This window comes from Pygoscelis adeliae, unplaced genomic scaffold (assembly GCF_000699105.1).
Source record: "Pygoscelis adeliae isolate BGI_AS28 unplaced genomic scaffold, ASM69910v1 Scaffold50, whole genome shotgun sequence".
Taxonomy (NCBI): domain Eukaryota; kingdom Metazoa; phylum Chordata; class Aves; order Sphenisciformes; family Spheniscidae; genus Pygoscelis; species Pygoscelis adeliae.
This window is the reverse complement of record NW_008823963.1, coordinates 1,430,307-1,445,944: the sequence shown is the minus strand read 5'-3', so window position 1 is coordinate 1,445,944 and position 15,638 is coordinate 1,430,307. Positions and strand designations below refer to the sequence as shown.

General features: G+C 42.9%; 1 protein-coding gene across 1 annotated transcript in view; it reads right to left on the bottom strand.

Moving 5' to 3' along the window:
• Window positions 1-7,084: 7,084 nt before the first annotated feature.
• GABRA5 (gamma-aminobutyric acid (GABA) A receptor, alpha 5) overlaps window positions 7,085-15,638 on the bottom strand; it is a 59,073-nt gene continuing 50,519 nt past the window's right edge. Inside the window, exons 7-9 of the mRNA XM_009323731.1 lie at window positions 10,709-10,861; window positions 8,551-8,762; window positions 7,085-7,609 (exon numbers count right to left, since the gene is read on the bottom strand). Of these exons, the coding sequence (XP_009322006.1) occupies window positions 7,307-7,609; window positions 8,551-8,762; window positions 10,709-10,861 (668 nt within the window). The 3' untranslated portion in view covers window positions 7,085-7,306. The remainder of the gene's footprint in view (window positions 7,610-8,550; window positions 8,763-10,708; window positions 10,862-15,638) is intronic.

Here is a 15,638-nt window from a genome sequence, read left to right as displayed (position 1 = left end):
AAGGGGCAGGGTTGTGTCTCCCCCCCCGCCTCCAGCCAGGGGCAGAGCACTCGGTTACCCCTGTTCGGTGGCCGTGTGCCGTTACCGTTGCTGTATGCGGCCATCAAGTTTCCCCTCCGGGAAAACCCTCACAGTGTTAGACTGACTACTCGCCCCTTCCCTTGCAGCGTGACAGCAAGCCCCGAGGCTCGAGTGGAGCTTTATGGTTCATTAATTATTGCGTCCTTCTCCTCAGGCTGCAAGGAAAAAGAAAAGGTCCTGATTTTCTTTCTGTTTTCTTCAGTGGGCTATGTGTTAATGCCAAAGGAATACTTTAGCACCACTCTAATAATTATTATACTTCATCCCTTGGTCATTTCCGCTTTTCCTCTTTTCTTCATACTCACATGCTTTTCTCTTACTTTCAAGCATGCTTTCTGCCTTTGCTGAGCCTTTTCAAATTGTGTATTCAGGTAAGCATCAGGATTATCCTGCACATGCTTTAACAAAAGAACATTTTATCACACCCAGTAATAATACTAAAATGTTTGTATTCTTTAGCGCAATAAAATGGATCCAGAGTTTGACTTACCTTTCACCGCATTTTCACAGAGGATGACTATCTTTTCAACCTGAGGGATACCAAAGGGATACCTTTGTGCTACTTCTGGTGCGGGGGGGAAGTAAGAGCCTCCGAAAGCAGCTGTGCAGGGAGCTAGTTGCCATAAATAATGGGGGAAATGCAGAGGGAGGGAATGGGGCTCACAGATCCAAGTGTCTCACTTGCTAGAACCAGGTGCTCCCTTTCTTGCACTGAACAGGTTCCTGAAATTGTGCACCTGAACTTTTCTGTGATTAAATGTTGAAGGAGAGTCCTCACTGGTGGCTTTCCTGGCATCCCAGTGGCTGAGGCTGCCACCTCCCCCACGAGCAGCACAGGAGGGAACTGGGGCTCCTCTGAGACAAACAGGGAAGGGGCCAAAACCTGTCTCCTACAGCTCCTGGAGTCCTCCAGCTGGAGGCAGTTTATTCTGGCTGAAGATCACTGGCGGGAGGGGAGCACTCTGCTTTGTACAAATAATTAAATCTGCCTTGAGGTAGGAAGTTGAACCTCAGACGTCCAGACACTTTCTGTGTGCCCTCAACTCTGTCCTTCAGCATGGGGCTCACCACTCTCTTTGGCCCACGGGCAGGGTATGGAGAATCTCTCCTGCCGCTGCTGTGCTGCAGCTCTTTAACAGCTTTGCGTACGCTTGCTTGCAGAAGCACGGGCATCGAGGGCAGGCAGGCCTGGACCTCTGGGGCCGGAGGACCCCTGAGCAGTTGTTCTGAGGACGTCAGTAACGCCAGCCTGCAGTGAATGAAGAACTGAGCTCAGATCCACTGAGGCCAAGACTGCTGTGAGTGGCTGGTTCCAGCCTTTGTTATTATCTATGTGACAAGTTACGCCGTATTTTTTGTCCTATGTGTAGTACATCAATTTTTCCCACCTACATATGCAACCTATCATTGTCGGTCTAGTGCACTGCAATCTATCAGTATTTCTTAAAAACTCTCCAAATTCGTCTAACTGAAATGAGTTGGTATCTTCAATCAATGTTCTTAATTTCCTTTTCACTTTGTTTTTAGCCAGGGCAAATTTAAACAGCAACTTTTAAGGCATGATGACTGTGAGAAATGATAATTGCTTTTGAGGATGGCAATGAAAAGGCAAATAATGCAGTACAGAATGGGACACTTAGACTTGAGTCTAAATTAGTGGTAATCCTAGGAAGATCCTTCAGAAGTCCTTTGGGCTTCATAAAATCTAAATTCCATTCTTTCTGTCTTTCTCAAAATTGAAGAAATGTCCATAACAAAATAGTGGAAGATGCAAAAATGGTAAGGTGAGGATGTCATCTGAGACTGTCACTGTGCAGTGGCTATATTTAAGTGTTTGCAGTGACATAACAACATATAAAAAGCTAGGAAGAATTCAAGCGATTTGATCAAACACTCCTTTAGAATAATTTAGGTTCCTCTGAACATTTCAGTGTCAATTCCAATCTGAGAAGTAAGGGTGTTAGGGGAAATATATCCTTATTACAAAGAACATTATCTCCAGATTTAAAAAACAAATAGCTGTGCAAGTGCTACATTCATCTTGTCTGCATAAACTGAATAGCAAGGCAATTTCATTCAGTTTTCTTGAAAGTTTAATTTATACATTCAGCAAGAATTTTTGAAAGACAAGATTATTTCATAAAATCCTTTCTTTCTCAGTTTTGTACAAATATATTTAGTTATTCCACAGAGGGCATATCCATTTAGAAAAAAGCAGAATGCAATTGGAGATAACAGAAGAGAGCTAAGCTTTAGAAAATACATTGTTGCCTAAATTCATCCTTGGAGTAAGCTGGCACAGCTCAAATATCAGAAATAAAAACCTTTTCCATTGTATTTGACTTTTTCTTTCATTCTGAATGGGCACAAGTGAAGAAATTTGGCAGTAGAACTGCACACACTTACTCTCCAGTGCTGAATTGTTGTAATTCACTTTCCAACTCCTTTTTCATGAAATCATACAGGAAAAGCCCAATGACAAGCAATTCCTATTTATTACTCTCTTTGGCCATGACTAAGCTGTGAAGTAGATGTGCGCCGCAGGGTCCCAGCTCACCCATACTGGGGACAGTGACACAGCTTACCCCACTCCTGAAGGCCCAGGCTCCTTCCAGGGGAAACCAGAGGAGGTTGATGCACATCCAGATACCGCCCCAGCCTGGAGCAGGACAAGGCCAAGGTGTTTACTTTGAGGCAGGATCTGGGAAATGCTCCCATCTCCCACAGTTCAGATGCCATCAATGAGTAATGGTCTCCCACACAAACAGTTCCACTGACTGCAGAGATTTAAATTGTTAGGTGTTGTGTATTGCGAGGCAGTGGCATTTAAGTATTCCAGCCTGGAATCGATCGGCTTATTGAAGCATCTCCCAAACTATGGGACAACATCTACTGTTCAGGCAGGAGCACACGCTGCGAGGTGGCTTCTTTTTCTTCTATCATATCAGTTCTCAGCATGGATTAGGAGTGCGTGGGCTTCTCCGAGAAACATAAGATAGACGGTTTCTTCAGGAAATTTCAACTTGGTTTAGCAAATCCACGATAACAGAATGAGCTCTAATCATTATTTTCTGCCTTTACCTTCAAACACAGAAAGCGACAGTCAATATAACTGGAAGTGATTTATGTATAAAATATCTGTGGTGTCATATGCCTTGGCAGGTAATTATCAGGTCCTCTACACATCAGGTAAACTCCAATAAACTGTTTACCAAAGTAAAGCAAAGGGCCTGATCCTGCGACCATGCGACTCCACTGTTTGCAGGTAGTTCCATATTCAGTGAAGGCAAGGAGCCTCTCCATGTAGGTAAAACTGGTCAGATTTAGAGGTCCTGCCACTGAGTCCTGCAGTGGACACCAGAAAATGATGCTGAGCCATTCAGGGTAAGAGTCAGACTTGAGTGTAAGCAAATAAAACAAGCATGGTAAACCCTCCAGGGCAAACAGAATGGCTCTGTAGAAGATGCTGTAAAGATGGCTCTGAGTTTCTCTTTCATGTAAGGAAAAGCCTCACACTGGAGGCTTTTTGTGGAAGTTTGAGGAAAGTGAAAAGCAATTTCTTGTGATTCTTTCTCTTTCTTGTGATTCTTTCTCTTTCTTGTTTTGGGATTCCTGTGTATTCAGACATCCTTTTACCATGCATGGTGTCCTCTGGAGGTTTGCAGATTGCTCATAGTTTTCAGCAGTGTAGTAAATACAGCCTCCATATTGTCCCAGAAGCACCCTGGTGCCACTTTCACAAGTATTCAGTGGCCTAAGGGTCTGACTAGGCATTCCTCCACTCCAGCCTTCTCTTGCAGAAGAACATAAGTTGAGTAGCTGTATGGGGTTAGGACAAAGGTCTGGATAGCGCAGCATCCTTCCCCTGAAAGTGGCCAGAAGCAGATGTTTTTTGGGAAGTATAAGAGGAACATAGCATGTATATATGATATTCCTTCCAAGTACTCCTCTAGCCTCTAGCAATCGGCATCTCAGGAACCTGGTATAGTTTCTATCTATTTAGAGAACTGTGCAGAAGTCCCACTTTCCAGATTGAACTTGAACCCACAGAACCTGGCTTTGGTCAGTGACTGTCCCATTAGTTCCTTAATCTTTGGAACATTGCTGTCCAGTAACGGCTTTTATTTTAAAACCCTTCAACTACCTAATTTTCCCATGGAAAACCCGAAACCAAAACTCAAACCCAAACCCAAACCAAAACCACCATCTTTTTCACGTAACTTGAATGTTTGATATCTGAGGGGAAGAAGTGTTAAGTGATGTTCATATTGATGAACAGAATCCAACTTTACAATTGCTAATATTATCATAAATAATAACGTGTGATAAAAAAGTTTGAGCCTGTGCCACCTGTAGGCTGCAAGAATGGTTGTGAAGAGAATTGACCTTACAGGTACTGATTCATACCTGCTAAAACCATGGTAGCATGTGTACATATGGGATCAAAAAAAGGGCAAGTCATCACGTGGACTATCTCCTGATGCATTGTCATCAGCCCACCCATCATCCTCAGACACCTGGTTGAGCAAGATTTGTTTGGTGCTTTATGCTGTGTCACTGGTGTTGTAAGAGTTACATCTCATCTGTTATTCTGGTGAGACTGGAAATAGCAAGCTGTTGGTAGACTGATTCCTAGGAAGAAGCCTTGTCCATATGTGTGACCCAGCAAACATCCATCTGCCATGAGTGTCAGTGGCAGGCCCCATCATCATCATCAGCCACAGGAAAGAGACGAGGACAGTGAGCAAACACTCGTATGTAGGGCTGCAGGCAGTCTCCTCAGTGATTAACAGTAAGACCCTACCATGCCGCTCATTTCATGGTCACTTTGCCTTGCCGCAGGAGGAATGTGCACTCATGCCAAACGGTTAGGTGAAAAGTTCCCCAGGTGTGCACATCCCGACTGAGAGCAGTTGTTGTGTTTGCTAGTCCTGACAGCAGATTGGGCTCACCTCTCCTCGACTGGATATTCAGCCTCCAGGAGCCTAGCGCTGCATTCATTGTACATCTCTATGGCCGTAGACAGGGACAGAAGAAACTGCAGCTGAGAGGGTCTGTCTTGCATATGCAGAAAGATCTGCTCCTCTCTGCCAGTCGCCAGGTGTTTTTAGCTGTTTCGGGGGTGCTCGGTGAGTGAATCACTGGGGACGCCCAGTGCAATGTGTGTGCACTTCACTGCACTGCGTCCCTGTTGCACTTGGTGAGGAGATCTTGTTGGCTCCCACCTTTTCGCGGGAATAACCTGCATGCAAGAAAAGAAATAGCCATGGGGCTGTAGGAAGTTTTGCCTTCCAACAGGCCCTGCAACTTTTCACTGTTTTTGATCCCCAAAGGGCTGGATTCATTGCATTCAGATACCATTATCCCACTTTTAAAAACAAAGAAATGACGAACAAGGAGGTGTGTGGCTGCCCAAAGCCACGTGGGAAGCCAACATGAAAAGAGAGATCCAAATCCTCAACTTGGCTCTGGGTAGCACTGTTACTAATAGATGGGCATGCCCCTCCCTCGCTCCTCTTTACCAGCTTCCAGTCACCTGCTGAGTCCCGTGGCTTCTTTGTGGCCACTGAGAATTTGCAAATTTCTAATTCCACAGCATCAAATGAAAAGCTGCAAAAAGGAATAGACGTGTGAGATTTTTTCTTGGCAATGTTTAGGAATGAAGGGGACGAAGAGAAGATACACGAGAAGCCCAGACAGCTCCCCAGTCCTGGACCAGACCCTCACCTCAAAGTGAAGCACAAACTCTCCTTTCTGCCTCGAACAGAACATGGGGCTGATGCTCCATAGCAAAATAGCACCTAATTCTGAAACATCCCGATTCACTGTATTCACTCAGTATGTACCTTTCTGGGCAACAGTGAGGATGCGTCATGCACGCACATGTGATCGAGTGCGTGCGTGTGTGCTTCCCAATTAATTCTTCCAGCTCTTGTGGTGATTTTTCGGTCTCCCTCAAAGGATAACCAGTATAAGAATGACATTTTGCAATCAAATGTTGAATGCATTTTTTATTTAAACATTAAGATTAAATTACAAAAGCTTCTGGAACAAGGAAAGGATGCCAAGAGGAAAGAGCTGAAAACTCAGATTGCATTTTCTCATTCATTGTGAAAGCAAAACACATTGGCAGCAGCAAGGCGTTTTATAGAAAAGTTTCAGATGGACAGTACAAAGACCTTTCTGTCAATATTGTCACTGAAACACCTTGCTGTCATGAAGCACATCTTTTTTTCTGATCACACTTCTTAGTGTTGGCTGATTGGTTTTCACTGTGGGAAACAAGTAATAATTATTGCAGAATTACTGTAATTCTTTACTGTTAATCTCTGCTAATATAACGCAATCTTCTTCTTGGGAAAATGTCCAAACATCATTTACTTTACCCTAATAAAAATGTCTACTACTGTTGTTAAAAGTTTTATTTGCACAAGTATGTTCCTAATCTATGTTAATTTCATGCAATGCATCTCTAATTTTTGGAATAAATACTGAGAATCATTTGAGAAAATTCCTTGGAATGCAAAATCCAAACAAACTTCACATTTTCTTTTAAGGGCAAGAGTCCACCACCTTTATTTACACAAGTAGCATCCTGCTCCCTCTGTTACTTCACTGCAAGCTAGAGGCTCAAGCAGTGAAAATCAGCATAGCCCCATTAGGATTTACTGCATTGTATTAACTTCCAATGAAAATTGGGCTGAGCAGTTTTATCTGTGGAGTGATGCACTACCTATAACCAGTAAAGGTGCTCGAACATAGCCCTACACTTCATAATTTGGCACATTTACAACCGGCGTTACTCAGTAACTTATCAGATGACAATAGTGGAGCTCTTCTGTAAAATATAGGTTAAGCCTACATTTGTATGACTGTACATCTGAAGTATAAAAACCACGATATGTAGTACACTTGAACAGTTAAAAAATATAACTTATTTTATTTGTAAACTATCAATGCAAGATACTCAGCAGCAAAGAAGCCATGTTCAATGTCTTCTGATCTTTTATAAAGATCTGTTGCTGTAAGTAATATAATCGTCTCTGAAACATCTGAGGTTACATGTAGAAACAATCAAGGCAATATTATTTGTACATATTATTAAACATGCAAAAAACTTCCTGAAGAATATTGCCCAAATGTAGAAAGTCATCTGGATCTCAAATTTTCCTTGGTAGCATCTGCTTTGTAAGTATGGCTCACGTGGCTTTAAGAGTCCTTCAGTTTATTTTGGAGAATTGGCACCTTTAATAACAGGCTCCCTATTCAAATATGTGGCCCAGTAAACTAAGTTAAAAGTTCCAAACAGCACCGGGAAAATTATCCGGGACATTTTGTCAATCTTACTGATGCTGTTGTAAGTCTTTTTGCTTTCAGTGGGCTTTTCTTCTGCAGACTTCACTGGAGCAGATGCAGCATTTGAGATGACAGATGGGGCTGAGTCCTTTGGCATGTTTGGTGCAGGGGTCATCTTCCCAGTGCTGTAAGTATTAGCTGATTTATTTCCCAGCAATTGGCGCTCTTTTTTCTGCAGTGTAAAGAACAAAACATTAGACCTCAGGAACAGAAAGTGGAGACATGTTCTCAAGATATTAACCCAAAAATCTAAGTACCGTAATCAATCATGCTAACAAATGCCTGTTGGCTATTCTGACTTTGACCCTCAAACAGCTGTTTCTGCCTCAGCTGTATAGCCCTTACTCAGGTTGAACTTTCCCTGATGCCAGAGAAAGCTAAGAGCAGCCAGCCGGACCCGGATCCCACCTGGCGAGTGCTTTAGCAGCTTCTTTTGTCAGGGCGACGTGGTCCTGCACCTGCAGAGGTTGCTGCCCCGTGGGCCGCTGCCAAGACACGAGCCTCACCCTCCAGGCTGCAGCAAGGAGTGTGGTGAAGGGCTCGTTGTCCCTGCTGTCTTGCCCTCTTTGTATTGCTCTTTCAGGATGCCTGCGGGTACGAGCTCTCTCTAAGAGATCATTTGCTAAGAGTCAGTCCTATTCCAAAATTTTCATTTCAGCGTGAAACAAAAAAGTTTGTGTTTTCACAGAACCACTCTTTTGTCTCTTTTTTATTGGGTCCTGTGGTGGGTCCCTGACTCATGGAGCTCGATGTGAGCTTTGTCATTTATTTGGGAGAGTGCATAGGGAGTGCTCTGCAGAGATATGTTTCATAGTATATGTCTGTGATTATCAGAAGTTTGGTCACTGAAATCCCATGCCACGTGTACTCAATGCCCTATATCCTTCTGAAAACAGTCCACTCCATATAGATGGTGGAGACTGATAGTCTATCTCCGTGAAAAGAAGAAGGCATATTTCCTTGCAAATATTCCTCTATAGGAAGGTGAAAGTATGTCATGAGGTAATTAAGTATCTTTTTCACAAAGAAGCTGAAAATTGTCCATTCAGTTATTTGAGCTATGCTGAGTAACTGCTTTTTATTCTAGGTATTTAAAAAATGTAAGGTAAGCACCTTGATTTTAGCAGCTTCCAGGGCTTTTTTGCCATCCCATGCCCAACTCCTCTTGGTGAAATAGTTGACTGTTGCAAATTCAATCAATGCAGAAAATACAAAGGCATAGCAGACAGCTATAAACCAGTCCATTGCAGTAGCGTAGGCCACTTTTGGCAAAGAGTTACGGGCACTGATACTTAAGGTGGTCATGGTGAGGACTGTTGTTACTCCTATAAAGGAGGAAAAGAAAAAAAAAAGAGGCAGAGATCAGTTTGGTAGCCCTTATGGGATCCCTAATGAGTTATGAGCGGGCCCCAATTCAGCACAATACCTAAGAAGGCCACATGAAGTCAGTCAGTGTTTGCATATTATGGTCCAAAAGAGTAAGATACTTCGCTCACCGAGAAAAAATACAGGTGTTTACTTCTGTGGTGGTCTGGTTATCTCTAGTTATAGTGTATCTAAATAAGTATTTTTAAGGGTGTCGTGGTTTAACCTCGGTTGGCAACTAAGCACCACGCAGCCGCTCGCTCACTCCCCCCCCTCCCGATGGGATGGGAGAGAGAATTGGAAAAGCACGTGAGAAAACTTGTGGGTTGAGATAAAAACAGTTTAATAATTGAAATAAAATGATAATGATAATAATATGATAATAGTAATAATACACAAAACAAGTGATGCACAGTACAATTGCTCACCACCCGCCGACCGATGCCCAGCCAGTCCCCGAGCAGCGGCCCCCCCGGCCAGCTTCCCCCCGTTTATGTACTGAGCATGACGTCACATGGTAGGGAATGTCCCTTTGGCCAGTTTGGCTGTGCCCCCTCCCAGCTCCCTGTGCATCAGTCGGTAGAGCATGAAAAACTAGAAAGTCCTTGGCCAGTGTAAGCACTACCTAGCAACAACTAAAACATCGGTGCCTTATCAATTTTGTTCCCATCCTAAATCCAAAACACAGCACTGTACCAGCTACTAGGAAGGAAATTACCTCTATCCCTGCTGAAACCAGGACAAAGGGTAACACAAACCCAGCTGTTACATAAACCAAAACCTTACTGGTATTTTATTCCTCTATGCTGATGCATGGTATGTATGGAGTGTCCCTCATTAAGTGGTACATTATGAAATCAGTGAGCAACCCGTTTAGCAGTAACCTGCATAATAAAGCGGGATTATGGATTTTATTTTCTCACATGGGGATTTTATGTATGAAATTGTTGGCTGTTATTGATTTCCTTGACTGTAGCTCCTCCTTTCACATCGGTCAGTAAATGACAGAGCTGCCACTACTTTCATCTGTGGAAGGATGCCCCCAATAGGACAAAATTCAACTCTCCATTACAGCTTTGTAAACCTAGAACGGCTACCACCAGTCAGCAAAGTGACGCTGGTACCTGTAGTCTCCCCATACGGCTTGCTGAACTGATTTGTGGTCAAAGCTGCCGACTGATTTCAGTAGGTTTGTACAGAAGAATGACTCTTTTAAGAACAGCTGAACAAAGTTTTACATAATAAACTGTTCCCGCTCCCCTCATTTTTCATCTAATGAAAATTTTGTATTTCATCAACCTTCACTTAAGACTGTGTTTACTTTCTGCAATCTTCTAGTGATAAATCGAGTAATTTAAGAGACCCCAAAGGATTTTCCCATGACAACTTCTGTAGTAAATATACATTTTCTAAATGCAAAATCATATTAATTTGTTTGATGGTAATAGAGATAATTGACACTAATTAACCTCTACATGGTTTTCCCAGATAAACATCTTAAAACAGATAAACAAAATGTCTTGAAGTGAAATCTGTTTCAAATGCTTAGCTAGAGTATACACAAAATATGATAATACATATGGTTTTTTGTTCTAAACCATCCAGTATTTTACCTGAGTGGAAAAAAAACCCCATAAATCACACCAATCTGATTCTTCTGTCATCTGTCCTTAACCTTCATATAATTGATTCTTGAGCAATTTCTGTCATAACTTTACCAAAAAAGCCCAGCCAGTGTTTTTAAATGGATTTTGAGTTTAAACTGGAAGAGAACAAGGGAACGTCTATAACATCTCAAGCAGAAATCTCATCTCAAGCATTAGCGCACTGTGGTTTTGTTATAACAAATCACTTCCACAAGCCAGACTGATCCTTCCCGCGTGCTGGGGGAAAGTGGGATACTCACCAAAGACAGTCCTAGCAGGGACAGATTCTCTGTTTAGCCAAAATGACACTTGCGATAAGATCACAGTCATAATGCAAGGAAGGTACGTCTGGATGACAAAATAACCAATTTTTCTTTTCAGATGAAAATGGGCTGTCATAATAGTATATTCGCCTAGAAGGAGAAAAATATTCATGTGGGTAAACCAAGGGAGGCTTACTGATTTAGGGACTTAAACAGGCCAGCTCCACCCCCCCAAGTTGAGGATACCATTCAGCCATTCTTAATTGCATGAAAAACGTCTGGATTTCTGCGCTGTGGAAGACCAGGACTTGAGACAGAAGTGCTGCTAGATCCTGCTAGTCTTCACATTCAGTCCCCAAAAGCAGAAGACAATGACTGACTACTTCTGCTGCACTGAAAAGTTGCAGTCCTTTTATGCACCTGGGATGTCTTGATGTTCACAGGCTTAAAAAATCCGTGTTGCTGGCACTGCCTCAGTCCTGCCTGGTTTTATTTCAGTCCTACAAACTCTCTTACCAGAGTAACGATTAAGGCCATCTACTCTTAGAAACCTGATTTAGCAGCAGGACTTAACCTCTTTAGGGCACCTGTTACTGCCAAGCCATCAGTTTTCAAGAATGAGAACGGGTCCAGACACTCCTTGTGCACCACACTTTAGGGGCTGCCTGTCCCAGTGTTAGTGCTGCAAAAATTGCAGCTTTCCACATGGATCCCGGGAGGTCTTGTTGATCTCAGTACCCAAACCCATCAAATTGCTCCTCCAGAAAAAAAAAATCCCTCTAGTGCATGCAGTTTTCCTAGAATTTGGTACATCTTAGCCATTGGAAAGATAATCTGTTGCTGGACAGACATTGCACCATGTCTTGTTCACCTGTGCAATTAATATTGTACTGCCTGCATGGAGAATTCACTGAAAGCTGCCACAGCAGTGCTAAATTCCATGTCTTTTTTATAAACCAAATTCACAGCATTGCCTTAATCTGGCTTTTGTCAGGTCCTCTAAATTTCAATAAAAGCTTAAAAAAATGCACTCCAAAATCAACAGACCAGCTGTCACCTTCCCTAATGTTTCAGAAAAAATCAAAACTTAACTGGTTCTTTCAGACTGTTCCTGTAAAACCATATAGTTGTTACTGAAGGCTATTCATTGATGGGAACTGCTCCCCACAGCCAAAATCTTGCTAGCTAAAAACAGGCTACTATTTGCCTAGGAAAAATAAGAGTAAAACCAAAATGTAAGAATAAAAAACAACTAACCCCTTCAAACCCGAACAGATCTCCACTCACGTTGATACCAAATTAATGTAAAAGCATGCATCATTCAGCTGGCTACTGATGAATCGGAGTAATGCCTGTTCAGAAAGATGTATTGTCCTCCAAGAATAAAACAAATATAGCTATAATCTCAGTTGCAAGACTTGACTGTTAGTCCCTATAGACCAGCCACAGAAGGAAAACATGTAACAGACTGATGCTGCCTTGAGTGAATAGCCCAAATTGAGCTGCAGCCAGCATTGCTAAGCAGTTAGATTTGGCAGATTATTTCTAAGTGACAATATGGCCAATTAGCAGAGAACAGGTCTACAGTGAAAGGGATTTTGCAGGTATAGCTGCACTGATATGTTATGCTAGAGGAGCTCCATTATTCTGGATGAAGTTTACAGACCTTGTTTGTGCCGAGGGTTTTAGACAGAAAGACTGGAATAGCACAGAAATACCTTACCTGACAGCCTGCCTCAATCTTTATGACTTTCTTCTGGAGTCTGATTTTCTGGTGAAACGTTTCCCTGACGAGGGATGTGGAGATGGGCAGGGAATGCTGTGAAACTGGGGAGAAAATCCCTGTGAAGTGACGTCTAATTCCCTTCCATTTAGTGTAATTTTGAACCAGGGATGCTGAACGCGCTGTGGTCTCGGAAGGAACCCCACTTGCTCTTTATTTAGGAGCGTTCAGTTTGTGGATTACCCATAAAATATGGGAGGAGCAGCAGGGCCTATGTGCCTGTAATCTGTTTCTGAATTGCTACTGCACTGGGATGTGTTTGAGTCACGGTTTCCCTGCTCGCTAAGGAGTGACGATGTGTATTATTGATTTTGACAGTATGCTTTCAGAGCCGGAATAAAAAAAACCTGCACAGCTTCAGCAGAGAAACAGGACCCCTTTTTTCCTTTTTAAAATACAGAAAATGAATGCCTACATTTGATGGCCCTCCACAGCTGATTTTTTACCTTATCATTTTCTTTAACCTATCAAAGCTCTTGTCTCCACTGAAATAATGATATCACCTTGATTTTGCACCTGCTCTTCTCCCAACCAGTTATCCTCTCCAATTTCCCATGTTATCCCTTTCAAAAATGCCTGCACTGGGAATGCTTCCTCCAGCACAGTTAGGGCTTAAGAAAACCCCACAGCTTGGTTTTTAATGCCCCGGGACCACTATTTAAAGTAAAGCTAAAAGCTGCCTGAGTTGGCCTTTTGTTTATACAGAACAAAATCCTGACTCTGTTGGAGTAGCAAAGCTTCCTTCTACTTCCGTAAGGCCACTGTTTATCCTTAGACCATAAGCTTTCTTGAACAAGAGCTCATTTTTGTTATAGGTTTATGTAGCACTTAAAAGAGAATCCTGTTCCTGATGGGGTCCACTCATCACTGCACAAAACGATTTTAATAACAAATCTAGCACTAATGAAAAGCCCTAGAGCGGGAATGGCTGCATGCCTTCACAGAGCTACTGTGCTGCTGCTGGTCTTAAGGGGCTTTTTATGCTTTAAAAGCTGCTACAGTATTTTTTTGGTATCTAGATGATGGAGTTCTGGAGATCATGCTTACAAATTTTCCAGGATCTTACATGCATTCTTCCATCGCCATTATGCTGGGATTCAACAGAGTATTTTAATAAGGCTGGACCAGCCCCCAGGCTTGTTTGTTTACTGGATATACCTGGACTCAAGTGTATCAACAACTATTCTGGCAAGATCCTGACGTTAGATCTGTGACACCGCAGTCCCTGACCGTGTTGACACCCAGAATATTTTGGCCCACAAGAGAGGCCTGTGTCCTTTTTATAGTGATGCAGGGGAAAGATTCATCTCAAGGAAAAATCAGAATTATTTGGTGCAAAATGAAGGGTTGAATGAGTCGTTTATTATTTAAGCTTTGGATATTTCAGTGCTCAGGCTCCAGCTGGCAGAAGATAAAAGAGTGGGTTTTTGTTTTGTTTTGTGGCACTGCAGATCGTAAGTTAGCGATGAGAGATTCTGGGTATGGGGAACAGAACTGGGCAACCATTTGCGGAGAGCAGCGAGATCCACTTGGACCCAAATCCCATATCTGATTGTTTTCAGCACTTGCACCACCAGGACATAACAGATATTGGGCCTGTTGGAAGCCGTGTGAGTAGTTAAATATCTTCTCTGTTGGGGGGAACAACATTTGGGGATGTTAGTACAAAAAAAAAAAAAACCCCAAACAGGTGGCACGTGTCATTTTCTGTGGCATGGCTAAAATGTTCCCAATTTCAAGATTGGTTGGTGAATTCGAGTGCCAGGATATTTTTTCTGAGAAGACAGCCAAACTTAGTGGTTTGCCTACAAAATCAGCAGAATCCCAAGGGATCGGTGCAGGTCCAGCATTTCCATTTAAAAAAGTGTACTAGAAAGGACAGCATAAATGTCCTCATACACAAACATACACAAACATACACAAACATTTTGCCTATGCAACTGCAAGGGCTGTGTAGTTTGACTTGTGTGTCAGAAAACCCACAAAAGATCCAAGCACTTGGATTTGTGCAATGGCTATTTGGTTTTTCTTTTCCACGTTCAACAATTCAATAGAAGGAAGAAATGCCTTAGATGGCTGTTCATAAGTAACCCTGATTACTGGCCTCCTACGGGCTTGATGAAGTCCAGAAAATCCATCGCTGACTGATGCTTTCCCTGTGCAAAATCGGATTTTTGTATTTTGCTAATCCCCGGTTACAATCTGTGTCCTGCTCTTTGTGATCCACCCTGCAATCAGAATCCAGCCAGCCCAGATGTAACCCGGGACATTAATATAAAATCTCAACATTGGAAACCAAGCATTTATTAGCCTAAATCTTAGGATACAGGAGGGAGGTTACTGGGCAGAAACTTTGGGATTTGTCTGAGGAGTCCCCCGTTTCCTTGGGCTGAAGAATACAAGGAGCTTTCACAGGCAAAGCTGCAAACTGGAAGCGGCCTGGAGCTGATGCACTGGAGCACTCATTGCCTGGGCTGGATGGTTTTCTTGCTCTGAGGAGCAGGACGAGCTTGTAGGATATGCCCCAGTACATCCTCTGGATCTTTTTCTTGGCAACGACGAAGGCGAGAGGGGAGCTGCCGTTCATTGCAGAAAACAACGCGGCTATGATGGTAAACTGGTAAGGAAAAAAGTGTCTTTGCTCCTTAATGGGAGATAGTGTACTTGTCCTTTTTCTGCAGCGGTGGCTGCTCTGACTGTCTATATGCTTCTCTTGACTTTAGATACCTTTGCTTTAGCAACAGCTTTGTGTCTCCTGAAATGGGCAAGGGAGGGGGTGAAGCTCTATAGGAGGGAGACGGCGGTTGTGTTTTGTGGCTCCCCTGTGCTACCCGAGGCAAGCTTTCCCTCACTTTGTCTCCTATTTAGAGAGTAAGCGGCAAGCTCAGCTGCCCCCCTCTTTATTTGCCATGTTTGGACAGTTTGAGCAGAAAGCTTTACGTGCCTTCATGTTTCGGCCCAACTAACTGTGTGTGTGAGTGTACGTGTACCTGTTTTCACATCTCCTAAATTTCCTGTGGATAGTAACAGGTTCCTAACTCGATCTATACCTTGACCTCTACAATTCTGCCTTCGGCTCAGAGCCCATCCTTTTTCACGAGGGACACAGTGCATCACCAGAAGACTCTGTTGTGCTTTGCCAGC